General features: G+C 46.2%; 1 protein-coding gene across 6 annotated transcripts in view; it reads left to right on the forward strand.

Annotated features, from left to right (window-relative positions):
* Window positions 1–21,953, forward strand: part of LOC101155653 (TBC1 domain family member 20) — a 22,726-nt gene extending 773 nt beyond the window's left edge. The window contains exons 1-14 of one of the 6 annotated variants that reach the window (XR_002874127.1): window positions 1–163; window positions 641–695; window positions 6,971–7,101; window positions 7,179–7,259; window positions 8,471–8,657; window positions 8,737–8,838; window positions 9,763–9,904; window positions 9,983–10,167; window positions 10,313–10,422; window positions 15,460–15,608; window positions 16,619–16,718; window positions 19,218–19,303; window positions 19,635–19,730; window positions 21,288–21,953. The exon at window positions 1–163 is cut by the window's left edge and continues 773 nt beyond it. Coding sequence is in view for 2 of the 6 variants with exons in the window: in XM_004084574.4 (XP_004084622.1) it covers window positions 82–163; window positions 641–695; window positions 6,971–7,101; window positions 7,179–7,259; window positions 8,471–8,657; window positions 8,737–8,838; window positions 9,763–9,904; window positions 9,983–10,167; window positions 10,313–10,422; window positions 11,409–11,572 (1,239 nt within the window). In the remaining 4 variants the exon portion in view is untranslated. Of the gene's footprint in view, window positions 164–640; window positions 696–6,970; window positions 7,102–7,178; window positions 7,260–8,470; window positions 8,658–8,736; window positions 8,839–9,762; window positions 9,905–9,982; window positions 10,168–10,312; window positions 10,423–11,408; window positions 13,239–15,459; window positions 15,735–16,618; window positions 16,719–16,811; window positions 17,263–19,217; window positions 19,564–19,634; window positions 19,731–21,287 lie in introns of those variants that run through there. The other 5 variants (XR_002874128.1, XR_002874129.1, XR_002874126.1 and 2 more) reach the window with 5 other exon arrangements.
* Window positions 21,954–27,571: the final 5,618 nt, after the last annotated feature.

A 27,571-nucleotide genomic window follows, 5' to 3' on the forward strand; every position in this document is an offset into this window, starting at 1 on the left:
CAGATGTAATTATTGCGTTTAAAGACATTTTAATGTAAGTTCCGGATTTAAATTAATAAATGAAACGTTATAAAACCGTGGATGGAGATGGGAAAGCCCAACAGACGGAAACGAAGCACAGGAGGGACGGAGAATGGAGCCGGTATCGCCGGTACTACCGGAGGTGAGGAGGGACCTTCAGGGAACGTCAGCATTCTGTGTTTTTTTTTAATGAATAACATTTAAAGTTGAGATGATTTACTCTGAGGCTGAATTCAGTTCATGTAAAGGTTTGACTGGTTTCACTTCCGGAATGTTTTTCATTGTTTTTAGCAGCAGAGAAAACTTTCAGAATAAAATAATCTTTTCAGTTTCTTTAAGGCTCTGGAGGCTGTAATGACAGAGAACAGAGACAACCTGCACTTTTCCCTTCACTGCTTCACCATTATAGATTCAAAAGTTAAACCGTCTGTCTTTGTTATACTGCAGAAAACATCTCAATATATTCAGAAAGTTGACATTAGAAAATGTCACCATGTTGTTGTTCTTTCTTAACCCCTTCTGCTCCATTTTATATGCTGCAGACCTGTCTGTGTTTTAGTGTGGTCCATCCCATAATGCTTTGCTCTGTCTTCAGTCACTGTTTTCTGTTTTCCTGCAGATCCAGACTGTGGTAGAAAACAGAAGCTGGCTGACATCCATCGAGCGTTAATCAGGTAGGAATGTGTTTGCTAAATCCAGAGTTTTTAGGGTCGATGAGGACAAAAACGTGCTGCTGGAACATTAAACATACTTCTAGTTTTTAAGATTTAGAAACAGTTCTTACAGAAACATCATTCAGGAACGTGAGTCAGCTTTAGGGAAAGGTGCTCCTGAATATCTGAACCGAAGCCTCTGGCCAGACCGTCTCTCTGTATCGCCTTTCTGTATCATCTATCTGTAGCGTCTCGCTGTATCATCTGGCATTATCGTCTGGCTGTATCGTCTCTCTGTAGCGCCTCGCTGTACCGTCTCGCTGTGCCGTCTCACTGTATCGTCTCTCTGTATCGTCTCGCTGTATCGTCTCGCTGTAGCATCTGGCTGTAGCGCCTCGCTGTATTGTCTGGCTGTATCGTCTGGCATTATCGTCTCGCTGTATCGTCTCGCTGTATTGTCTGGCATTATTGTCTCGCTGTATCGCCTGGCATTATAATCTGGCTGTATCGTCTCTCTGTGTCGTCTGGCATTATCGTCTCGCTGTATCGTCTGGATTTATCGTCTGACATTATCGTCTCTCTGTAGCGTCTGGCTGTAGCGTCTCTCTTTATCGTCTGGCTGCAGCGTCTGGCTGTAGCGTCTCTCTGAAACGTCTTGCTGTATCATCTGGCTGTACCGTCTCGCTGTATCATCTGGCTGTACCGTCTCGCTGTATCATCTCGCTGTATCGTCTGGATTTATCGTCTCTCTGTATCGTCTTTCTGTATTGTCTGGCATTATCGTCTGGCATTATAATATGGCTGTATCGTCTCTCTGTATCGTCTCTCTGTGTCGTCTGGCATTATCGTCTCGCTGTATCGTCTGGATTTATCGTCTGACATTATCGTTTCTCTGTAGCGTCTGGCTGTACCGTCTCGCTGTATCATCTCGCTGTATCGTCTGGATTTATCGTCTCTCTGTATCGTCTTTCTGTATTGTCTGGCATTATCGTCTGGCATTATAATATGGCTGTATCGTCTCTCTGTATCGTCTCTCTGTGTCGTCTGGCATTATCGTCTCGCTGTATCGTCTGGATTTATCGTCTGACATTATCGTTTCTCTGTAGCGTCTGGCTGTAGCGTCTCTCTTTATCGTCTGGCTGTAGCGCCTCGCTGTATCGTCTGGCTGTATCGTCTGGCATTATCGTCTCGCTGTATCGTCTCGCTGTATCGTCTCGCTGTATCGTCTCGCTGTATTGTCTGGCATTATTGTCTCGCTGTATCGCCTGGCATTATAATCTGGCTGTATCGTCTCTCTGTGTCGTCTGGCATTATCGTCTCGCTGTATCGTCTGGATTTATCGTCTGACATTATCGTCTCTCTGTAGCGTCTGGCTGTAGCGTCTCTCTTTATCGTCTGGCTGTGGCGTCTGGCTGTAGCGTCTCTCTGAAACGTCTCGCTGTATCATCTGGCTGTACCGTCTCGCTGTATCATCTGGCTGTACCGTCTCGCTGTATCATCTCGCTGTATCGTCTGGATTTATCGTCTGGCATTATCGTCTCTCTGTATCGTCTCTCTGTATTGTCTGGCATTATCGTCTGGCATTATAATATGGCTGTATCGTCTCTCTGTGTCGTCTGGCATTATCGTCTCGCTGTATCGTCTGGATTTATCGTCTGACATTATCGTTTCTCTGTAGCGTCTGGCTGTAGCATCTCTCTTTATCGTCTGGCTGCAGCGTCTGGCTGTAGCGTCTCTCTGAAACGTCTCGCTGTACCGTCTCGCTGTACCGTCTCGCTGTACCGTCTCGCTGTATCGTCTCGCTGTATCGTCTCGCTGTACCGTCTCGCTGTACCGTCTCGCTGTACCTTCTCGCTGTAGCGTCTCTCTTTATTGTCTCGCTGTAGCGCTTCGCTGTAACGTCTGGCTGTAGCGTCTGGCTGCAGCGTCTGGCTGTAGCGTCTCTCTTTATTGTCTGGCTGTAGCGCCTCGCTGTAGCGTCTCTCTTTATCGTCTCGCCGTAGCGTCTGGCTGCAGCGTCTGGCTGCAGCGTCTGGCTGTACTGTCTGGCTGTACCGTCTCGCTGTATCGTCTCGCTGTAGCGTCTCGCTGTATCGTCTCTCTTTATTGTCTGGCTGTAGCGTCTCGCTGTATCGTCTCGCTGTATCCTATGGCTGTACCGTCTCGCTGTATCTTCTCGCTGTAGCGTCTCTCTTTTTTGTCTGGCTGTACTGTCTCGCTGTAACGTCTCGCTGTATCGTCTGTCTGTAGCGTCTCTCTTTATCGTCTGGCTGCAGCGTCTGGCTGTACCGTCTCACTGTATCGTCTCTCTGTAGCGTTTCGCTGTACCGTCTGGCTGTAGCGTCTCGCTGTAGCGTCTGGCTGTAGCGTCTCGCTGTATCGTTTCGCTGTATTGTCTCGCTGTATCGTATGGCTGTACCGTCTCGCTGTAGCGTCTCTCTTTATTGTCTCGCTGTAGCGTCTCTCTTTATTGTCTCGCTGTAGCGTCTCTCTTTATTGTCTGGCTGTAGCGCCTCGCTGTAACGTCTCGCTGTATCGTCTGTCTGTAGCGTCTCTCTTTATCGTCCCGCTGTAGCGTCTGGCTGCAGCGTCTGGCTGTACTGTCTGGCTGTAGCGTCTGTCTGTAGCGTCTCTCTTTATCGTCTCGCTGTAGCGTCTGGCTGCAGCGTCTGGTGGCTGCAGCGTCTGGCTGTACCGTCTGGCTGTATCGTCTGGCTGTAGCGTCTGGCTGTAGCGTCTCTCTTTATTGTCTCGCTGTATCGTCTCGCTGTATCGTCTGGCTGTACCGTCTCGCTGTAGCGTCTCTCTTTATTGTCTGGCTGTAGCGCCTCGCTGTATCGTCTGTCTGTAGCGTCTCTCTTTATCGTCTCGCTGTAGCGTCTGGCTGCAGCGTCTGGCTGTACTGTCTGGCTGTACCGTCTAACTGTATTGTCTCTCTGTAGCGTTTCGCTGGACCGTCTGGCTGTAGTGTCTTGCTGTAGCGTCTTGCTGTAGCGTCTCTCTTTATTGTCTGGCTGTAGCATTTCGCTGTATCGTTTGGCTGTATTGTCTCGCTGTATTGTCTGGCATTATTGTCTCGCTGTTTCGCCTGGCATTATAATCTGGCTGTATCGTCTCTCTGTGTCGTCTGGCATTATCGTCTCACTGTATCGTCTGGATTTATCGTCTGACATCATCGTCTCTCTGTAGCATCTGGCTGTAGCGTCTCTCTTTATCGTCTGGCTGCAGCGTCTGGCTGTAGCGTCTCTCTGAAACGTCTCGCTGTATCATCTGGCTGTACCGTCTCGCTGTATCATCTGGCTGTACCGTCTCGCTGTATCATCTCGCTGTATCGTCTGGCATTATCGTCTGGCATTATAATCTGGCTGTATCGTCTCTCTGTATCGTCTCTCTGTGTCGTCTGGCATTATCGTCTCGCTGTATCGTCTGGATTTATCGTCTGACATTATCGTTTCTCTGTAGCGTCTGGCTGTAGCGTCTCTCTTTATCGTCTGGCTGCAGCGTCTGGCTGTAGCGTCTCTCTGAAACGTCTCGCTGTACCGTCTCACTGTATCGTCTCGCTGTACCGTCTCGCTGTACCTTCTCGCTGTAGCGTCTCTCTTTATTGTCTGGCTGTAGCGCCTCGCTGTATCGTCTGTCTGTAGCGTCTCTCTTTATCGTCTCGCTGTAGCGTCTGGCTGCAGCGTCTGGCTGTACTGTCTGGCTGTACCGTCTAACTGTATTGTCTCTCTGTAGCGTTTCGCTGGACCGTCTGGCTGTAGTGTCTTGCTGTAGCGTCTTGCTGTAGCGTCTCTCTTTATTGTCTGGCTGTAGCATTTCGCTGTATCGTTTGGCTGTATTGTCTCGCTGTATTGTCTGGCATTATTGTCTCGCTGTTTCGCCTGGCATTATAATCTGGCTGTATCGTCTCTCTGTGTCGTCTGGCATTATCGTCTCACTGTATCGTCTGGATTTATCGTCTGACATCATCGTCTCTCTGTAGCATCTGGCTGTAGCGTCTCTCTTTATCGTCTGGCTGCAGCGTCTGGCTGTAGCGTCTCTCTGAAACGTCTCGCTGTATCATCTGGCTGTACCGTCTCGCTGTATCATCTGGCTGTACCGTCTCGCTGTATCATCTCGCTGTATCGTCTGGCATTATCGTCTGGCATTATAATCTGGCTGTATCGTCTCTCTGTATCGTCTCTCTGTGTCGTCTGGCATTATCGTCTCGCTGTATCGTCTGGATTTATCGTCTGACATTATCGTTTCTCTGTAGCGTCTGGCTGTAGCGTCTCTCTTTATCGTCTGGCTGCAGCGTCTGGCTGTAGCGTCTCTCTGAAACGTCTCGCTGTACCGTCTCACTGTATCGTCTCGCTGTACCGTCTCGCTGTACCTTCTCGCTGTAGCGTCTCTCTTTATTGTCTCGCTGTAGCGCTTCGCTGTATCGTCTCGCTGTAGCGTCTGGCTGCAGCGTCTGGCTGTAGCGTCTCGCTGTAGCGTTTCTCTTTATTGTCTGGCTGTAGCGCCTCGCTGTAGCGTCTCTCTTTATCGTCTCGCCGTAGCGTCTGGCTGCAGCGTCTGGCTGCAGCGTCTGGCTGTAGCGTCTCGCTGTAGCGTCTCTCTTTATTGTCTGGCTGTAGCGTCTCGCTGTAGCGTCTCGCTGTATCCTATGGCTGTACCGTCTCGCTGTATCGTCTCGCTGTAGCGTCTCTCTTTTTTGTCTGGCTGTAGTGCCTCGCTGTAACGTCTCGCTGTATCGTCTGTCTGTAGCGTCTCTCTTTATCGTCTGGCTGCAGCATCTGGCTGTAGCGTCTGGCTGTACCGTCTCACTGTATCGTCTCTCTGTAGCGTTTCGCTGTACCGTCTGGCTGTAGCGTCTCGCTGTAGCGTCTCTCTTTATTGTCTGGCTGTAGCGTCTCGCTGTATAGTTTCGCTGTATTGTCTCGCTGTATCGTATGGCTGTACCGTCTCGCTGTAGCGTCTCTCTTTATTGTCTGGCTGTAGTGCCTCGCTGTAACGTCTCGCTGTATCGTCTGTCTGTAGCGTCTCTCTTTATCGTCTCGCTGTATCGTCTGGCTGTAGCGTCTGGCTGTAGCGTCTGGCTGTAGCGTCTCTCTTTATCGTCCCGCTGTAGCGTCTGGCTGCAGCGTCTGGCTGTACTGTCTGGCTGCAGCGTCTGGTGGCTGCAGCGTCTGGCTGTACCGCCTCGCTGTATCGTCTGGTGTAGCGTCTGGCTGTAGCGTCTGGCTGTAGCGTCTCTCTTTATCGTCCCGCTGTAGCGTCTGGCTGCAGCGTCTGGCTGTACTGTCTGGCTGTAGCGTCTGTCTGTAGCGTCTCTCTTTATCGTCTCGCTGTAGCGTCTGGCTGCAGCGTCTGGTGGCTGCAGCGTCTGGCTGTACCGTCTCGCTGTATCGTCTGGCTGTAGCGTCTGGCTGTAGCGTCTGGCTGTAGCGTCTCTCTTTATTGTCTGGCTGTAGCGTCTCGCTGTATCGTCTCGCTGTAGCGTCTCTCTTTATTGTCTGGCTGTAGCGCCTCGCTGTATCGTCTGTCTGTAGCGTCTCTCTTTATCGTCTCGCTGTAGCGTCTGGCTGCAGCGTCTGGCTGTACTGTCTGGCTGTACCGTCTAACTGTATCGTCTCTCTGTAGCGTTTCGCTGTACCGACTGGCTGTAGTGTCTTGCTGTAGCGTCTTGCTGTAGCGTCTCTCTTTATTGTCTGGCTGTAGCATTTCGCTGTATCGTTTGGCTGTATTGTCTCGCTGTATCGTATGGCTGTACCGTCTCGCTGTAGCGTCTTGCCGTAACGTCTCACTGTATCATCTGTCTGTAGCGTCTCTCTTTATCAGCACGCTGTAGCGTCTGGCTGCAGCGTCTGGCTGTAGCGTCTGGCTCCAGTGTCTGGTGGCTGCAGCGTCTGGCTGTACCGTCTCGCTGTATCGTCTGGCTGTACCATCTCGCTGTATCGTCTCGCTGTAGCGTCTCTCTTTATTGCCTGGCTGTAGCGCCTCGCTGTAACGTCTCGCTGTATCGTCTGTCTGTACCGTCTCTCTTTATTGCCTGGCTGTAGCGCCTCGCTGTAACGTCTCGCTGTATCGTCTCGCTGTAGCGTCTCTCTCTATTGTCTGGCTGTAGCGCCTCGCTGTAACGTCTGTCTGTAGCGTCTCTCTTTATCGTCTCGCTGTAGCGTCTGGCTGTAACGTCTCGCTGTATCGTCTGTCTGTAGCGTCTCTCTTTATCGTCTCGCTGTAGCGTCTGGCTGCAGCGTCTGGCTGTACCGTCTCGCTGTATCGTCTCGCTGAAACGCCTGTTAACCCTCTAGTGATCCAGTGGACATTCAGGCCCTCAGGAGAGCTGCAGCCACCAGAGGAGGACTTCTCAATAATGAGATGAGGAGAAAAGTGTGGCCCAAATTACTCAACATTAACGTGTTTGATCTTCCGCACAGACCTGGTCAGTAGACCTGCACCTTCTCCTCCACCCATCTCTATTTATCTGCCGCACACGGTTTCAGTTTCTTTCTACTGCAGGTCGAAATGGACGAGAGAAGCACACAGACTTCCAGCAGGTGGTTCTGGATGTTAAGAGGTCCATGAAGCGCTTTCCTAAAGGTAACGGCTGGTCTTTATAGCAGCTCCATTCATTCACCTCTACAGCAACACGAACTGGTTCCTGAAGGAAACATACAAGCAGAAAAGACAAAAACCAATGTCAAATATGATCTCCAGGAACAAATGTGTTGTTTTCTGACAGTCTGTTAAATAAAGTCATGAGAAGAATAAAAAATCCTCTGTAACCCTTGTGCTATCCTAGGCACTTTAACATTGGGAGTTGGGTCATCTAGACCCACTAGACCAGGGGTGTCAAACTCATTTTCACTGAGGGCTACATCAGCACAGTGTCTGTCCTCAAAGGGCCTGATATAACTTATACATGTAACTAAATGTAATGAAAAATAAATATAACTACTCCTTAATGTTGAACAACTCATTATTATTTGTTATAACTTTTTAAAGTAACAATTATAGTTGCATAGAAAACATATGTTTGCTTGTTCCTCCAGCATAAATCCTTTTAAATATGATTCGGTCAGGTTCGGTTATATGGACAGTGTTTAAGTCCTAGTTGCCCAATCTGATATTTCAAGTCAGATCCCCCCAGATATGAATACATACACACCAATTTTTAGTTATTATTTCAAGAAATTAAAAACTTTTATGCTCTCGCGGGTCAAATAAAATGACATGTCGGCCACATTTGGCCCCTGGGCCTTGAGTTTGACACGTGTGCACTAGACAGTGCTCTGAACCTTTTTTCTTCAATGATTTGTGATCTTCACTGGTGTCCATGGATTACATGAAATCTTTCCACCTTTATCCACCTTTGTCATGGTAGGGAGAACACCTCAATGGAAGGGGGGGGGGGGTCATCTGGACCCCATAGGATAGCACAAGGGTTATTTATCTTTCACAGTGTTTATTGTCAATGTTCTCTTTAAATCCTGATAAATTCTCAGGTTGTCAGCCTTTAATGGCAGCTCTTTCCTGCGTTTTCTCTGTTTAAACTGATCAGGACTTTGGTTTTATGTTGGATTATTTTCTGTTTTCTGCTTTTTAAAAATGTGTCCTTTGCAAAACCTGGAAATGACATGCAAACATGTCAAGAGTTGAACTCCACAAAGTCAAGAACAACATGTGGATCTTTGGTGTTGATGTGAACCGGAAAAGCTGTTTTTGACAGCCGTCAATCCTAGGAAGTTTCGGTTGATGACGGTGTTACCTGTCAGCGTAAAGCCACAGATGAATGCTCCGCCCTCTCACAGGTATGCCGGCGGCAGAGAGAGACGCGCTGCAGGAACAGCTGATCGACATCATCCTGGAGGTGTTGAAACGTAACTCTCAGCTGCATTACTACCAGGGTTACCACGACGTGGCCGTCACGCTTCTGCTGGTGGTTGGAGAGCGGATGGCCATGGCCATGCTGGAGAAGTTATCCAACCATCACCTCAGGTGTTTGCTCTGACCTGGTCTCACTGGAACCTGAACCTGGTGGTGGAAGGAAGTGACTGTCTGTCATCTCTGATTACAGGGATTTCATGGATACAACCATGGACAGCACCAAACACATTTTGAACTACCTGATGCCCATTCTGGAGCAGGTGGATGCAGAGCTACACGACTTCATGACCAGGTAGTGGCGTGTGGACGTGGTGCTGCACCTTATTCTGCCACTAGAGGGCGCCGTGACACCTGTTTCTGATCCGTTCACAGCAGGAAAAAGTCCTCAGAACTTCCTCTGAATTATGAAAGATGCTCCAGTTCAGGGGTGATAAGTGGAGGAATAAAGAAACCAGGCAGATTTTTCAAAAATCAGCACAACACAATTGTTCTGCGTTTAGACGCCTGGAATTAAGGGTTTAATGTCGTTTGTTGTGTTTGGTTCACTTTATGTCACAGAGTGTGTGAGTTGACCTTTCATTCTCCTCTTTAGTTCACTCTTTTCTCATCCACATCAAAAATACCAGATTCTTAGAATGTTGTTTAATGAGAAACCAGAACAGTTTGGACTATGAGGGCTTCCGTACCAAAAACACCAGCTCCACCTTCTACTTTTCACTCAGTTATTTACTTTATCTGGATGAGAAATAGAATTTTTTGTCAATAAATATATCTGTTTGAATTCCCCTGAAAGCAAATCCAGAACCAGTCAAATCTGGATTTCTCAGGCAAACCACTGATGAGAAAACGTCCCACAACAGTCAAACGCAGAAGTTTCCATTGAACGGGTTTGGATCAGAAACTCGCGCGGTGCCTTCAAACTCCGGCCTCTCGGTCCGTTTTTCTGTGCTGAGAAGAAACCGATGGAATCCAGCATCAGACCTGCCTGCCGGCGTCCTGTGGAGATCTGCTCCAACGTTTTCAAAGGCTTTGATTCCTGAACCACGCTTTGGGTGAGGGTGTCTAAGCATGCAGGCGTGGGAACGCCCCTAAAGCAGAGGAGTCCCAGGAGGAAACCGTCCGTTTCCTTCAGGGTTTCACCCGTGATCAAAGAACACATGAGAACCTCACACATGCGGGGGAGAGCTTGATTATTTTTGGGGATTTTGTTTTTCAGGGCAGAAGTTGGAACCATCTTCGCTCTTTCCTGGCTCATCACATGGTTTGGTCACGTGTTGTCAGAGTTCAAGCACACGCTAAGACTCTATGACTTCTTCCTGGCCTCCCATCCTCTGATGCCCATTTACCTGGCTGCTACGGTAAGAGGAGGTCCCTGCAGAGCGGCTGCGCCGTCATTGGTCCGAGCCTCAGCGTCCGCGCCGCGTCTCTGCTTTCAGATTGTTCTCCACAGAGAGCAGGAGGTGAAGCAGACGGAGTGCGACATGGCCATGGTGCACCACCTCCTCGCTCACATCCCTGAAGATCTGCCGTTCGAGCTGCTGATTGGCCGAGCTCAGGGCCTGTTTGACTGCTTTCCTCCACCTTTACTGGCCAAACAGGCGGCGCTGCAGTCCAGAAACAGGTGAGCCGAAGTTTGACTTTGGCTTTAAAGGTTGTTTAAGATTTGACTTCATGAAACAGGACAGCACCAACTTATTTTAAGAAAATCAGCGCGATGAAGCGTGTAAATCCCTGACCACAGACTAACTTCCCGTGTCTTTGTCCAGTCTGTCCATCAGCAGCTTCCAGGCCTTTCAGCTGTCCACCCTCCATCAGAGGCCAGACTCTGTCCTCCAGCGCCTCACCAGGACTCGGAGCTCCGCCTCCTGCAGACACGGTACAGAAACTCGCTCCGTTGACTACATAACGCAGAGTTGATGCCGGCGCTGTTGGTCAGAAACGTTTTTGGCGCCGGCCATCATTCTTCAGAACACGAGCAACCGCCATCCCCTTTGGACCAATGAGCATGCAGTAAAGAGCGGCTGAAGCGCCCTCATCAGACCAATCAGGATCAGATGGAATGAGCCAGAGCCATGAATTATTCCCACAGGTTTCTGCAGCTCAGCAGGATCTGCCAGATTGACTGTGATATACATGCAGTCAGGAATGTTTAAGGATGAAGAGCGTCTGAGGAAAACGCACATCTGATTAAGCTGTGGTCAAAACCACACGCAGGACGATCTGGGGGGGAACCCGGATTTGAAACGGCAACGTCTGATGAAATGCAGTTATGACCATGTCAATAACTATCACATGGTTCTAATCCTTTATTAGACACAACAGAGTAAAGAGTTACTCTCCCTGAATGATCAGCTGCAGCTTTAGTCCAGACGGCTCCATGTTCTGATCAACAGAAACAGGAAAGTTTATAAAGCAGAAAATGACGCCATCCGGGTCCAGGTTTTGTCACCATGGTTACGAGCAAATGCTTCGTTTTGTTTTGATTTCTTATCCTCTTTTTTCCTGATAAACAACATCCAACAGAGAAAAAAACCTTTCTTTCTACATTTCTGCTTTAAGATAAACAGATTTTTGTTCTAGGGGACTTGAAAAGCTGCCTTTAAAAAGTCGCTACTTTAAGGATTCTATTATTTTTTTAGGCTCAAAACTCTGTCAGTTGGTTTGTCACCAAAGAATTCTTCATTTGATCAAAGTTCCACTTTTGTTGCGATTTGATTTTTTAAAAGGAGACCTGTCAATCAGACCTGACTCTTTGGTGTTGATGCCCAGCCGCATTGTTTCCGGGGTTTTCCCGCTCAGTCTGACGGGAAACTGGATTCGCTGGAATTCTCATCTCCTCTTCCTGTCTGCTCCGCCTCACAGACGTGCGGGCCGTAGCCGGGGACGACGGCGAGCTGTGGCGGCAGGGCAACAGGATAGTGAAGGTGGCAGTGTGGGGGCTCTCTGCGACGCTGGGGGCCGCCGTGTTTGCTGTAGCTCAGACGGCCATGGACTGGGGGCCCGAGGCGTTCCTTCAGCTGTTCTGATGTGATGGTGGGGGCAGACGATGGACGGACGCCGCCACGCTGAACCGACAGGATGTAGGAGCACAGACCCGCAGGTCGTCACTCCCGGGTCAACTGAAGCCACAGCAGCTGATGCAGCATCAGTCATCAGTACCGGCTGGTATTGGAGGCCGCAGCTTTGACAGCTTCCTGTTTCCTGTTGAACACATCTGGTCGGTTTGTAGAAGAATGATTGAAAATTCAGATCCCAGCAGAAAAGACTTCAGAGAAATGGATAAAACCAAAGCTAGACATGAGCGTCTAGACAGCATGTGGCTGAAACAGAACCGCCACTGGACCATCGGGGGACACTTGGTGGTAATTCTGCCCAAAGTCCTGTTATCCAGAAGCCTGTGGTTCTGGTCAGCTGTTGGTCCACCCCCTCTAAATTACCTGATCACTCATCAGCTGATAAATTTTTTTTTAGTTTTTCATGATTGTTTTCTGCGTTTAATGGAGGTTAGAGAAGAGGGCGGAGCTTCTGTGAAAAGCTTTAGGTCGGAGAGCGATGGAAGAGGGCGGAGCTTCTGTGAAAAGCTTTAGGTCGGAGAGCGATGGAAGAGGGCGGAGCTTCTGTGAAAAGCTTTAGGTCGGAGAGCGATGGAAGAGGGCGGAGCTTCTGTGAAAAGCTTTAGGTCGGAGAGCGATGGAAGAGGGCGGAGCTTCTGTGAAAAGCTTTAGGTCGGAGAGCGATGGAAGAGGGCGGAGCTTCTGTGAAAAGCTTTAAGTCGGAGAGCGATGGAAGAGGGTGGAGCTTCTGTGAAAAGCTTTAGGTCGGAGAGCAATGGAAGAGGGCGGAGGTTTTGTGAAAAGCTTTAGGTCGGAGAGCGATGGAAGAGGGCGGAGCTTCTGTGAAAAGCTTTAGGTCGGAGAGCGATGGAAGAGGGCGGAGCTTCTGTGAAAAGCTTTAAGTCGGAGAGCGATGGAAGAGGGCGGAGCTTCTGTGAAAAGCTTTAAGTCGGAGAGCGATGGAAGAGGGCGGAGCTTCTGGAGGTTCTGCGCTCTGGTCCTAAAGGTTGGTCAGTATTTTCCTGTCTGTGGAGAACCACATCCACCCGGAACAGCAGATGTTTTTTCTCGGTACCGCGGCTCTGTTCACAGCTTTATGATAGAGAAAACTCTCAGATCAAGTTTGTTGAATCCTAAAGTCGTCTCCTGTGGAGGGAAAGGGGGGGCTTTCCAATCAGCTGTTCCGGCAACTCTTACTTTGAAATATTCATCAGCTTCCTGTCACATTTAGCCCATTTTCTCCAGCTGCTAGCTTCACTGGAGTGCCCCCCCCGTGGATCTGTTGCTTCGTCTGGGGTGGGGGGGTTCCAAGCTGTGGTGGAAACCATGACTTTCTGAAACTCCTGATTTTCTAATTGGTTTGATTCAATCTGTTTGAGATTTTAAAAATGTGGCTTTAAAAGTTTGAAGGTTTTCCAGCTGAGTTTCTGCTGTGAAGTGTATTTTTGGTGAGACTGGAGTTTTATTTAGATAGAGGTTTTATGAAATCATTATTGGATGGAGAGAAATGTTTCTAATCGGCAGTGAAGGCTTCATCTGGACGCACCCGTCAGCCTCACATGACATCTGCTGGAGTTCTTCATGTTTTTCAGAGAAGACTTTTTATGTTGCCTAAAATAAAGCTGTTTTATGTCTGAGACTTTTGTGGGTCTTCATTCAGCATTGTGTTGTGGTGGATTTTGTAATGGTTCCGTATCGCTGATCCCTCAGAGTCCAGAGTTCTGGCCGGGCGGCTTCGTGGATCCCATTGGGCCCTGGAGGACCTTCAGGTCAACAACCAAACAGCAGGACTTTACCGAGCATCTCCAGAGAATCTCCCTGTGGTTTTTGGCCGTGCTGAGCTTCCACTCAGATGCATCTCAGCCCCACATTTGGATGGAGACTCCTCAGCCCGGGACAGCCTGGACAGGAGAGTCCGTCCAATCCTCAGACCTCAGAACCAGGAACAACGGGGGTTTCTGCCAGGTGGTGGAACCGTGGACCTGCTGCACACCCTGGACAGCAGGGGGGGTCAGAATCCAGGCCTCCACGGCCGCTGTCCAACACGTTTTCTGACCGGCCATTGAAGCTCCTCTTTGGCTAAACACACCTGATCCAGGTGATTTCTGGAACCAGCAGGAGGCCGGCCCCCCAGGGCTGGAGTTTGACACCCCTTTTAAGGGTATATGCAGCAGGAGCTCCGGTCACACAGAGACCCCCGGCCTCAATCAGCTTGTTCACCCGGAGAGAGCTTGGAGTAGAACCGCTGCTGCTCCACATCCAGAGGAGGCGGTTGAGGTGGCTCGGGCATCTGGTCCGGATGCCCCCTGGACGCCTCCCTGGGGAGGTATTCCAGGCATGTCCCGCTGGGCGGAGGCCCCAGGGAAGATCCAGGACTATGTCTCTCAGCTTGTTTGGGGAGTTCCTATGCCCCCCGATGGATCGAAGAAGATGGATTGAATAAATGAAAATGTTGGGATGCTGTGGAATGAAGGGAAAATGGAAGATGCAGCACATGCAGGTGATGGGGTTTTGGTTGTAATTGTAAGACTTTTTTGTGTTGTCATCATTCCCCGTATTGGAAGACAAAATAGTTTTACTGCGACAGACTGGCGACCTGTCCAGGATGGCCCCTGCCTTCGCCCGTGAATGGTTGGGATAGGCTCCAGCAGCCCTGAAGGGACAAACGGCTAGAGGATGAATGAACAAAAAAAAAAACGTCTTAGTAACATCTTGGAACGCTTGATGTCAGTTAAAGTTTCTGTCAGCAGTTCTCATAAGATAAGTGTTTAATTTTCAGATATCGGTAACATCATTCGTCTCCCAGCAACACCTAAGTACGTCTGTGGTCAAAATGGACATTCGATCAACGGTTGACTGCCTGAACCAAAAGCTCCATTTGAGCAGAGACGGTTCTGGAGACCGTCGGGCTCGGCGCCTTATGAGGACCTGATTCCTGCTTCTGGCTCTTGGCGTGGAATTCAACCTCCACCTGCTTCTCGTGTCCTTTTGCCTCCTGCAAAAATGTTCTGGACGTCCCTCAACACCGGCTCTGTGTTTCTGTGTGGCAGAAAGAAAGCCATGACTGAAGAATACATGCACACATGTATGTGTCCAGATGCCGGATTGATCCCCGTCTTCATCAATTGTTTATTTTCTGTTCTACACTTTACAAAGTCTAAACCTTTAGGACCCAAACCCGTTTAGGCGACACCGAGCCTCACCGTCTGACCCCCATGTCTGTGACTGAAGGACGACACGTCTGCAGAAATCCCACACGTGAACCAGGAGAACATGCAAACTTCACACAGGAGAGAATCCGGGTTGGACCTGGTGCAAACCACTACACCACCGGCCAACCCTGTGCAGATACACAAAGTTCTTCTGGACATATTTGATCTATTCAAAGCATTGATGCCTTAAAGCAAATTAACCTCATGTTCCAACCAGACCATTCATGGCAGATTTGGGTTTGGACACAGACCAGTGCCGGATTTGGACCCAGACCGGTCAAGGTTTGGACACAGGCCAGTGCCGGATTTGGACCCAGACCAGTCCAGGTTTTGACACAGACTGGTCCAGGTTTGGACACAGACCGGTCCAGGTTTGGACTCAAAAGCTGGACTAAATTTCAGACAGGTTTCAGTTCTCGGGTTTCCACAGAACCTCTGGGTTTGTTCCGGGTTCTCAGTGGATTTTCTCTCATTGGTTCTGCTTTTGCCAAAAAAAGTTTCAAATCTATTTTTTCTATTTTCTTATATCCGACTCAGATGATATAAAGCCGTTTTTTTCCCGTCTGTTCTCCACGTTACTGTCAGGTTGTTTCACTCGTTAATCAGTTGAAGAAATGAGGTCAGAAACGTGTTTTTGTGTGCGTTCAGAGAGAAGACAGTGCTGCACATCTGTCCACGTGACCCCAGGGAGTCCATCAAAGACGGAGAACCGCAGAACATCAGAGACCGGAGGGGAGACGGACCGGTCCTGGAAGAGAACCAACATGACATCTGCTACAAAGTCTTGAGGATCGGAGGTCCAGATGTTTACCAATTAGCTGAAGGGATGCGGGTTCTGGTTCTGATGGGGAGTCTTAGGAGATGCTGGTTCTGGTTCTACTTAACTATGAGAGACAAAATAATAAAAGAAATCCAGGAAATCACTTTGTTTGATTTTTATAGAATTTATTTGTAAGTCTGGTGGAAAATCAGTATTTGGTCAATAACAAACCAGCTAGATTTCTGTCTCTCACAGACCTGTAACTTTTTGTGTAGAGGATCTTGTGTCCTCCACCTGTTCCCTGGATTAATGACACCTGTTTGAACTGGTTATCTATAGAAAGACACCTGTCCACAACCTCAAACCGTGGAAATGTAAAGGTGGTTTCAGGTTTAGACCACGTTTATAAGAAACCAGACCAACTGCAGCTGAAACTCTAGAAGCTGAAAGTTCTTTAGCTTTTTCATCCTCACTCAGCCCAAAGTGTCAAAATACTCTGCATTTCCGACCCCTGGGCCCCATTAGCTCTATTCATACATAATGGTGGCTCCTTTCTGTGTGCGTTAGGTCTGCTTGTCTTTGGGGAATGACCTCTGTGTTTCTCGCACATGACCTCTCTTCCTCCCATCGGTCCAAACCTATGCCGACCTTGGTTTGGTTTCTATGGACACCGAAGGAATTAAGAAGCAGTGCAGAGACCTTTGGGTTGGTGGACGTAAAGCTTTATGTTAAGATGGAGAAGCTGTTTAAAGAGAATAATGTAGTAGATCTGCTGCACCACTGACTGATTATTTCTACCTGTGGGAAAGAAAGGATTTGATCCTTTCATTCTGGAAACCTGCCCAGATCCGCGCTGCTCTAACCTGAAACAGGTGAGATTGGCTCCAGCAACCCCAGCTAGAACAAAGATGTTACAGGAATTTAGGGTGGGGGTTTCAATGGGATTCTATTCATGAAGCTCAGTAAAAATAATAAAGACGTGTTTTCTTCTCAAACAATAGAGATTGATTCTCCAAAGTCAGAGCTCCAGATCTGGTGTGTTTGCAGGATAAAGAGAGAGACAGGAGGAGGAGAGCAGACAGCAGCTCAGTCATCAGACTGATTGGCTTCAGGGTGGGAGGAGCTGTCTAAACAAAGAGTCTGATTGGTAGGTTGAAATATAATGACAATGATTGGGATTGGTTGGATCTCACAGCCATGTCTTGGTCAACCACAACAGAACTGGTTCTTTCTCGTTCAGTTGGTCCGACTGAGGTGAAAACCGATTTGGACATTTCTGGAACTTGAAGAAGATCTGTCGTCATGCCTGCTGCACGTGAAAACTCTGTACCATTGAACGACCAGTAGACAGTTTCACTTTATTGTTGTCCTCCGTTCCTGTATTTCAGTTTGTTTGGACGCTGTGATCCTTTGAACAGTGAACAAGAAGATAGACGAATCAGTAACATGCACTGAAATGAAAAAGCTCCATGTTTTTACGAACCTTTTTAAATTCAAACATTTTAGTGGTCTAAAGGTGGTTCTGAGGTGGTGACAGGAAGTAGATCTTTGAGGCTGACACTTTACGTTTGAGTTGTTAGCAGATGTTCCACAAATGGTAAATCTTTGATTAAAATGTCTATAAAGACTCTCATTCATCCAGGTAGATTCCATTTATTTATGGGTTTATAGGTTTATTCTTCCATTGATCTACGGCAGTGTTCTGAAACCCAAACAAACCGGACCAGTTCCACCGTTAACAGCTGAAAGAGATGACCAGTTTGGGGAGGGAGTCACTGGCTCCCCAACCCCCAGGTCAGGACAAAGGACTCTTAACGACCCGAAACCATGTAGGCTAAGTTGACAATTCCATCCAGTTTCAGGTCTGACTCCTCTCCCATGAGCGGATATATACCAGCTCTTTTACCAGCTAATTCAGAATTGACAAAGCCTCTTGGATAAGAGATGAAACGTCTTCTAACTTTAAAACCAAGTCCAGATGACATCCCCTAAACCTACTTGGATTAAAAATATTAGACATAAGTTAAATCAAGTTATTCCTACTATCAGCCCAGAACAGGTTGAAGCGGTAGAAATGGAGGCATCCATAGAAACCTCTGTAACATTAGACTGCTTCACTGCTGTGGATCAAGTGGAAATAACATCAGTTATTACGTCCTCCAAATCCTCAACGTGTCTGTTAGACCCAATTCCCACTAGACTTTTTAAAGAAACTTTTCCCCTAATTTATGATCCCATATTAACAATGATAAATACCTCTCTGGATACGGGTTACGTGCCACAGTCTTTTAAATATGCAGTTGTTAAACCTCTTCTGAAAAAGCCCAGTTGGATCCTAGCATCTTGGCCAACTATAGACCGATATCAAACCTGCCCTTTATTTCTAAAATCCTAGAAAGAGTTGTAGTTAAGCAGCTTTACTGCCACCTACAGGACAACAGCCACTTTGAAGACTTTCAGTCGGGGTTTAGACCTCACCACAGTACGGAAACTGCACTAGTTAGAGTCTCTAATGACTTGTTATTGGCCTCAGAAAAGGGACTACTTTCTATTCTGGTCCTGTTGGACCTCAGTGCAGCCTTTGACACTATCGACCACAGTATTTTACTCCATAGATTAGAGCAGGACATAAGGATCAGAGGATCTGCTCTCCAGTGGTTTAAATCCTATCTGTCCGATAGGTATCAGTTCGTTAATGTAAATGGCCATTCCTCTCAGTGCACTCGAGTCAACTATGGAGTCCCACAGGGCTCAGTCTTGGGACCGATCCTGTTTATGCTTTATATGCTACCCCTAGGAAACATAATCAGGAACCACAGCATTAATTTTCATTGTTATGCCGACGATACGCAGTTGTATTTATCCATGAAGCCTGACCAGAATGACCAGATAGAGAAACTGAACGCCTGCATCAGTGACATCAAGACCTGGATGACAATTAATGACCTCCTCTTGAACCCAGAAAAAACTGAGGTCATTATACTAGGTCCTAAAAACCTCAGAGATGCTCTGTCTGATCAGATAGTCTCCCTGGATGGTATAAGTATAGCCCCCAATTCCACAGTTAGAAACCTTGGGGTTTTATTTGACCAGGATTTATCATTTAAGGCTCACATATCTCAGGCGTGTAAAACTGCCTTTTTTCACCTGCGGAATATTGCTAAGATCAGAAATCTACTTTCTAAGAGTGATGCTGAAAAACTCATCCATGCATTTGTTACGTGGAGGCTGGATTACTGTAACTCCTTGTTAGCAGCGTGTCCTAAGAGTTCCTTAAGAAGTCTCCAGCTTGTTCAGAACGCAGCAGCTAGATTGTTAGCTGGAACTAGCAGAAGAGATCACATCACTCCTGTGTTGGTTTCACTTCACTGGATCCCAGTTGATTCTAGAATCAAGTTCAAGATCCTCCTGTTAACCTATAGTAATATTATTATATTAAAAAAATATTAATATATATCCTAGATTACATATTGTGGACAGAGTATTGAGGCTATTGTAAAATGCAGCGGTTTTTCCAAGCTACCAGTAGCTTGGAAAAGCTTTAAATTGTGTTTAACATTTTAATTTTTTTTTTGTAAATGTGAGCTGAGTTTCATCGCATCACAAATGTCAACCTGTGAAAACGGTTTTATTTTGACCTGGACAGACGCAGAGGATGCTGATCTTTTTGAGACAGAAGGCAGCACGAACCGGAAGGCTCTATGCGACTTTCTGCACCTCTATGATAAACAGGTGAGGTGTAACTGCATGGCATGATCAACATTATGCATTAGTATAGCTAAAAGAAGGGGCTGACTTGGATCGGTTCATATTAATCACTGAGCGTTTCTAATTCAGTGAATGACTGTAAATGTTTACTTCATTGGAGAAAAAATCATCAACGTTGATCCAAATGCATTTGTAAATATGAATTTAATGTCATCTTATGTATGGTGTATTTTTTGAAATAACTGTACAATTTTAAGATAATTAAAAAGACTAGATGAACTGAACTGAGCCAGACCAAAGGGTGCAGTCATTTGAAATATGTTTGCCATATTAATTTGTCTTTGTCTCTGTGCAGCAAGAGCAGACTGCTGATGTCACAGGTACTCCTGTCCTGTACTGGCTTCTAATATACAAACGTGAGGAGGACCCACAGTTCTTCAAAGTTTGGAATGTAAGTACTTTATGACGGATAATGTTTTATTCACTAAATAGTACCAGTGACAGTGTGCTGGTTAATACTCCAGCTGTGTGGGTAATACAACTTAACCAGAAAGTCGTGCCAAAGCAATGTTATGTGGCAAAGCACATGGTCTCCTAAAATATTGCACTCCAGCTCATCTGTGCTCCTGTACCTGACCGTGGACCTCGCCTCTGGCTCGTCTCTGGCCCACAGCCGTCCCCTATTTCATCTGGATGACGCCAATCTGCTGGACTTTAAAAATGCAGTTGTTGAACTAGAAAATGTAATTCTTCTCAAAGAGTTCTGGTACATCGCCTGTCCGTCCTGGGGGAGGAGTCTTTTTCTTTTTTTTTTATAAAGGAGTTTTTCCTTACTGTGTAAGAGGGTCTAACGGCAGGGATGCCCAGTTTAGTTTAGTCTGTTTAGTTTAGTTTAGTTTAGCCAATACCTAATGTAGTATGATTTCATGTTCTTGTACAATTGCCGGTATGAAGCCCATGGAGAAGACTTTTGTTGTGACATAGGACTATATAAATAAAATTGAACTGAATCTTTGCTCTTAACCCTTGTGCTATCTTAGATGACCCCACCCTTCCATTGATGTGTTCTCCCTACCATGACAAAGGTGGATAAAGGTGGAAAGATTTCATGTAATCCATGGACACCAGTGAAGATCACAAATCATTGAAGAAAAAAGGTTCAGAGCACTGTCTAGTGGGTCTAGATGACCCAACTCCCAACGTTAAAGTGCCTAGGGTAGCACAAGGGTTAAGTTGCATTGGCAAGAAGGTGACATTCTTTCCAGCAGGTTGTGTCATTTTTATGGAGATGTTCTGTGCTGTAGTTGAAAAACTGCCCCATAACAAAGACACAACCTGGTGGAGAGTAACGAGTGCTAACTGTGAGAGCATGACATCAGGAAAGAGTTCCAGAGGGTGAATAGTAGGTAAGAAGCCGGGGCAGATGGAATTCCTGGACGTGTCCTGAAAGGTGCTGACCATCCAGCACAAGCTGAGAGTTATGTTGGTGAAACTGGTTAGGTGGAGGGAGGGGTGGGGTTTGGGGGAATAAATGTGATCCTCTTTTCAGATTGTCATGTTACAAAAGCTTTTGTGCATTTTTTTGTGTACAGTGCCTTATGGAATCATGAGGACTCTTACAAGTAATACAAGTGATTTCATTTGATTTCATATTATATAAGCTCTGTTCTTCCAGATCCTTTTCAAGCAATGTGACTTTAGTTAATGATCACTGTATTTAATTAAGCAAATGTGATTTAAGTGACGTTTTTGTTTTATTTTCTGTCTTTTAAATCTATGCATTTCATCATTTCTGTAATGAGTTTGATAAATGTTTAAATTATTTATTACTTTGACTACAATGCTTGAAATCATTAATTTAAATCAATTTTAATAATTTTCCTGATGTGTAATTTCTGACCTTCTCTTAAAATGTAAATTTCAGGTTGTAGTTTTTGCATAAAGTTTTCTTCCCTCAAACGATCAATTCTCTCTCTTTAATACTACACTGTTTTTTTTTCATTTGCAGATTAAAGAGTCACCAGAGGCAGACATCAGCAGCACCTCTGTTGGCATTCTGACCGTCAGCAACAACAACACAAGTTCAGTGCATGTCTGTCCGCTCAGTACAGCGGTTGTGGTGGAAGATGAGCTTGTGGTAGGCGACATTCCCAAATGGGTATTTTTGATCGCTAATGTTTGTAGGGAAAGGGCAGCCTAAGAAAAGACAGTTTTATGTGGGAAAAGTGTAAAAAAAAAAGGCTGATTAACAATTTTTGCTTTTCTTGAAATGTAAGAATACTCTTTTTTATAAAGTTGTATAAGGAAATGGTGTAAAAAAGATTGGTGTTCATTTTTTGCTTTTCTTGAAGACTTATTTTTTTTTAATGGCTTGTGCACTTTTTCTTAACACAAATTGTACAGTGTTTTACATTTTCTAGTACCACAAGTTGTTCAAATGTACTTGTGTTGTTGTTGTTTCTCTTTCGGCTTTTCCCATCAGGGGTCGCCACAGCGAACGAGTCGCATGTACTTGTGTAAGGTGGTTTAAAAATAAACTTGCATTTACAATTCTGCCTCAGTTTTTCTTTTGTAAGAATGGCCCTGACTAAGAAGGATAAATAAGACTCAGTTTAGACTTCAAATGATTAATTTTGAGTTGAGATATATTAAAGTTTTTTAGTTAATTAACTAATGTATTAAGGTTCAGTAAAAACAAAATATTCTAGTTCAGTAAAGTAAGAATCTTTAAGTTAGTTAAATAAAAAGTTATAGTTTAATTTTAGTTAAATTGTTTTATTTTATTCAACTCAAAGATTTTAAGTTCAAATAACTTATACTTTTTAAGTAAGTCAACTTAAAAATTATTATGTAATCTGTTTCCTCAAAAATTTTGAGTTCACTGAACTTATTCGGGTTTACAGTGTTGAAGGCCTTACATGGACTGGCCCCGTCCTATATTAAGGACCTCATAGTCCCTTACCATCCAATCAGAACACTTCACTCACTAAATGCAGGACTGCTTGTGGTTCCTAGAATTAGTCAAAGTACGGTTGGAGGTAGAGCGTTTAGCCACCAAGCCCCTGTTTTATGGAATAAACTCCCAGCTCATGGAAGAGAGGCCGACTCAGTTTCTACATTCAAAGTTAGACTGAAAACATTCCTCTTTGGACAGGCTTATTGTCAGACTAGTAAGTATTCAGAGATTATTTAACTTAATGTTAATTTGTTTAAATTAAACTTAATAATAACTATTTCTTTTAAAAGGCTGCTAGAAGTTGAAGCTGGGGTAACTATGGTGCACTGGGGTTCTGTCCTCTTTTCTCATCTACTTCTACCCTTCCTCTCCTCTATTCTTGATCATTATTCATCATTTAGTTCTCCATGCCTCTGTTTGGTGCAGTGATTCATGTATTGTCCCTCTTTTCCTCTCCCCTCCTGGGGAGTGGGAGTGCTTCCAGACTCCAGTTGGCTCATCCGTGCTCCTGTTCCTGACCGTTTACCTCGTCTCTGCTCCTGCTCCTACACCTGGCTGTGGTTCCTGTCTCCGGCTCGACTCGCCCCCTGACTGTCCCCCCAACCACGGCTGGATGAAGCTCGTCTGCTGGACTTTATATATGTAGTTGTAGATTTAGATAAGTTAATACTTCTCTAAGAGTTCTGGTAAATCGCCTGTCCGTCCTGGGGGAGGATCCCTCCTTCATGTGGACACCCCTGAGGTTTCTTCGTTTTTTCCAGAATCCGTTTTTTTTGGGAGTTTTTCCTTACCGCGAAGGGGGGTCTAAGGGCAGGGATGCCAGTATAGATTAGTCAGTTTGTTAGTTCATTTTAGTATTTTCCTATTGAACTCTTTGTATTCATGATCCTTTTGAGTTCATGTTTCACTTTGAAGCCCATCGAGACGCCTTCTGTTGTGATTTTGGGCTATACAAATAAAATTGAATTGAATTAAAAATGGATCCTGGTCTGGAGTTTACCCCGGACTGCTTGGTTGTTTAGTAGCTTCTTCCACCTCAAACAGCCGATTGACATCAAGGTCATTCCTGAAAACATGGATCCATGTCCTCTGAACCCCCCGGAGTCAGTCAGTCCGTCATTATCTGGACAATTAAAAAACATGAACAGTAATCTTCTCCTGGTTGGTTTTCTGTGCATTTGGGAATTCATGTGAAACCTTTCAAACGTTTGAGGGCTTATGCATCCCTACACCTTCTGACAGTGTAACCGCATCTGAATGTAGCAAAAACTAAGTTTGTAAAGGAGCCGATTATCTGCTTGTGTTTTTAAATCTGTTCTAAATGTGCGACCGTTTTGTTTCCTAACAGCACATTCTGTTGTTTGTTGCTCTGAAGTTGAGTCCTGGACTTAAAGTCTTTGAAACCTTCCTCTGCTCATCTTCATCAGTCTCTTCATCATCTGCATTTGTTATTTTGTATGTTCTTGTTTGTAAAACTTGTTGTTGTTTCAGTTGTGTAACTTTTTCTTGCGTGCTTGTGGTGAGTTTTCTCTGCAGTGAACTTGATCTTTGGTGATAAGAAAACACCAGATTTATGGTATTTCTCATTCTGAGGATTGAAAATAACTACAGAGCAAAAGTCATTTTCCCACTGGTCTGATAGGATTTGACAGCGGTTGAGTCATTTAACTGTCTCTTTCTGATTGGTGTAGGACTTTCTTCCATTTAAGATTTGTCAGAATTAAGCTGGGATTTCTTGTGAATCTGTAAACTGGCTCTTCCCAGCGAGTCCGGATCATCAAACATCATTTAAAAGCGCAGAGAACAGTTTAGCAGCAGACAGTCCGTACATTTGACGCTCAAATTGGATCTGTCTGCATCAAGTTTGGCGGCGATGTCGAGAGGCCCGTCGTCAGCGGTGCTGGAAGAAGTTTAATGGGCGGAGCAGATCAATCTGTCTGCAGCGCCACAGATCTGTCCTTCATGTGAGAGAGGAACAGGCGGGTGGCAAATGTCAGCCGTGTTCAGTGTGTGTTTGCATTTCCACCAGACTGAGGACCCATGCAGTGACAGCAGATGCATCTTCTCTAGTGTGCATGTCTGAGTGGGGGAGAAATATGACTTTGTTGGTAAATGTCAAGAAGTTGGCAGTTTAATGGCCGTGCTAACAGGTGATCCATGAAGCTTTGAAGTGATTGGTTTTCAGAATCTCATTCATTTGAACTGAAGAGTGAGGGCGAGCGTGCACGTGAAAAAAACAGCAGCAGTTTCCGTCTCTGACAGACAGAGAACCCTTCCTGCTGATGACGGAGTCCTTCCATTGGCCGGTTTTCTCCTCAAACACAGGTACAGGAATCAGCCTTTTTAAATCACTGGATATGAAACGCTGGGAAGCGGTCTGCACCATCCTTCATTATCTAGAAGATGCTGGTCAGAGCTGTTCTAAACGTTATTGTTCACAAACTTTGAATTCAAATGTCAGGCCGCTGCCGTCAAATAAAGAACCAAAGGAGCAGGAAACTGAAAAAGTAATTCAGACTGATCTGATTTAGAGCAGATCCTCCAGGATCAGATCCTCCAGGATCAGATCCTCCAGGATCAGATCCTGGAGGATCTGATCCTGGAGGATCTGATCCTGGAGGATCTGCTCTGGACTCCACAGTAAGTCAGATGGTGCAGAGGAGGTCGTGAAAGGGTCAAGGGGTCATTTCTTCACTTTTTTCTTGGCTAAACTTTGGCCTCTAGGCCAGAGTGAAGAAATGATTTTGGAGAAAAAGGATCAAAACGACCCTGTTGGTAAAATCACGCTGCAGTCAACCAGACCAAAGCTTTCTAGAACACAGAGTAACAGTTTGTTGAAAGTCGTGTCAGAACAGCAGGAACAGTACGGACTCCATTCTGGTCACCAAACTGCAGACCAATCAGAACTCAGAGAAACTTGACGTTCCTCAAGCCATTTGTTTAAAGAATTCAGCTGCAGAAGACCCCCCCCCCCCTTTAGATTGATCTGCTGGTTTTCTGAACAGCAGCATCAGAACATGAGAACATTGGAATCAGAACAGAACTTTTGTTTAGGTACTCCAAACATTTCTGTCACTTCTGTCTAGGAAACAGAAAAGGAACAAACAGAATGACGTTCTCCAAAGTTCAGTGGAAAACAAAGTTCCCAAGCGGACCTCAGAAGACCGGTTCTTGGAGCTCCAGGCCTGTTCCTCAGGGAAAAAAGGAAATGACCCCCCCCCTGCGAAAAGGGACGTTCTGACAGATCCTTAAGCCCATAAGAGGAGATTAAGTTATAAATAACACGCTAAGACGCATCACTGTTGATTATGCTGTCATGACCAGTCAGAGGATGCCACCAGAAATCCAGTTTCGCTTCATTACACGGCGTTTACTTCATAGCTGGAATCCACTCAATAGTCTCTGAATGAGAGGCAGAGAGAGCTCAGGTTTCCCTCTATATACACACATGGTACACACATGGTACACACATGGTACACACGGTTCAAACGGTTCACATGGTAGATCATGTTGTGGATATATCACCACATGATTGGACTGAATCATGTAGTTTTGGTTCTGCTGATTGTTTGATTTCAAATCTGTAAGCAAATCAAACCATAAAGATCTCTATTTGTGGACTTTAGCTCTGCATTTAACACCAGAGCTCCTCCACCACAAACTGTCCCAGCTCACCGTGCCCCCCCCCCTCCACACCTGGATCACCAGTTTCCTGACTGACAGGAGGCAGAAGGTGAAACTGGGACCCTCCACATCCAGCACCCGGATCATGGACACTGGCGCCCCCCAGGGGTGTGTTCTCTCCCCTCTGCTCTTCTCCCTCTACACCAATGACTGCAGATCAGGAGCCCCCCCCTGTGAAACTCTTGAAGTTTGCAGACGACACCACAGTCATTGGGCTCATCCGGGACGGTGAGGAGTCTGCATACAGAGGAGAAGTGGAGCGGCTAGTCCTCTGGAGCAGCCAGAACCACCTGGAGCTGAACCCACTCAAAACAGTGGAGATGACAGTGGACTTCAGGAGGAACCCCCCTACCACTCCCCCCCCCTCACAATTCTCAACAGCACTGTCCCCTCAACAGACTCACACAGGTTCCTGGGGTCCACCATCTCACGGGACCTTAAGTGGACCGCTCACATTGACCTGGTCCGGAAAAAGGCTCAGCAGAGGTTGTACTTCCTGTGACGACTGAAGAAGTTCAACCTGCCTCAGGAGCTGCTGACCATTTTCTACACTGCAATAATCCAGTCTGTCCTGACCACATCCATCACGGTCTGGTTTGGTTCAGCTACCAGACACGACAGAAACAGACTACAGAGAATCATCAGATCTGCTGAGAGGATTATTGGTTCTAGCCTTCCCCCCATTCAGGACCTGTACCGATCCAGAGGCAGGAAGTGGGCTGGCAGGATCGTAAAAGACCCCTCGCATCCTGGTCACTGCCTTTTCAGCCCCCCCCCCATGGCGGCGCTTTAGGACGATGCACACCAAAACCACTCGCCACAAAGACAGCTACTTCCCCCGAGCCGTCACTCTGATGAACTCCTGACTCTGGACCACTCAAGGACACTGAACGACCACAGAAACTGTCAAACTGGAACTAAAGCTGCAGCATTTTTGACTTTTTTATTTTATTTCTTTATTTAGTTATGTTTATTTATTCATACAGCTACCTTACATCTACCTTCTTTTATTATTTATCCTTTTGTTGTCTTACCCCTCACACTTTCTATACCTTGCTAGTTTGCACGAGAGCACAACTGAAGACTGTACATGCGCTGTACTTGGCCAATAAAGTGATTCTGATTCTCAGTAAACAGAAGGTCCAACCTGAGGAGCAGCAGCTCAGAGAACATGTGGCCTCCACTCCTCCTGGAGGCTCCCACTCCTCCTCCTCCTCAGGTTCTTTTCACACTAAGTTTCTGTTTAATCGTGTTAGAGAGTAGAAAACCTTTCTCACCCCCCATCTGGAAATGGGCTCCTGTTTGCATTGTGGTGAGGATACGTTTCCCTCCAAATGTGGCTGCAGACCCCCCCGATGGTTCCCCCCTCCCTCCAGCTGAAGCCCAAATACTCTGTAGAACAATCACCAGAGGCTGACGACGCGGCGCATCACATGACCACAACAGGTGAGCGCGGTCAGCTGTTCAGACAGCATCACTTCAAAATGAGTCCAGAAAAGCTGCAAAAACAGCAGATTTTCCTGACTTTGAATCTTTTTCTCTGTAAATTCTTTTACAAACTTTGTCCTTTTTAAGGATCACAAAGTGACAAACTGAACTTTTACTTCCTTTCTCTGTTTCTTTTTGCTGCTAGACACATTTCTGTTGTTATT

The sequence above is a fragment of the Oryzias latipes genome, chromosome 11 (genome assembly GCF_002234675.1).
Source record: "Oryzias latipes chromosome 11, ASM223467v1".
Classification (NCBI taxonomy): Eukaryota; Metazoa; Chordata; class Actinopteri; order Beloniformes; family Adrianichthyidae; genus Oryzias; species Oryzias latipes.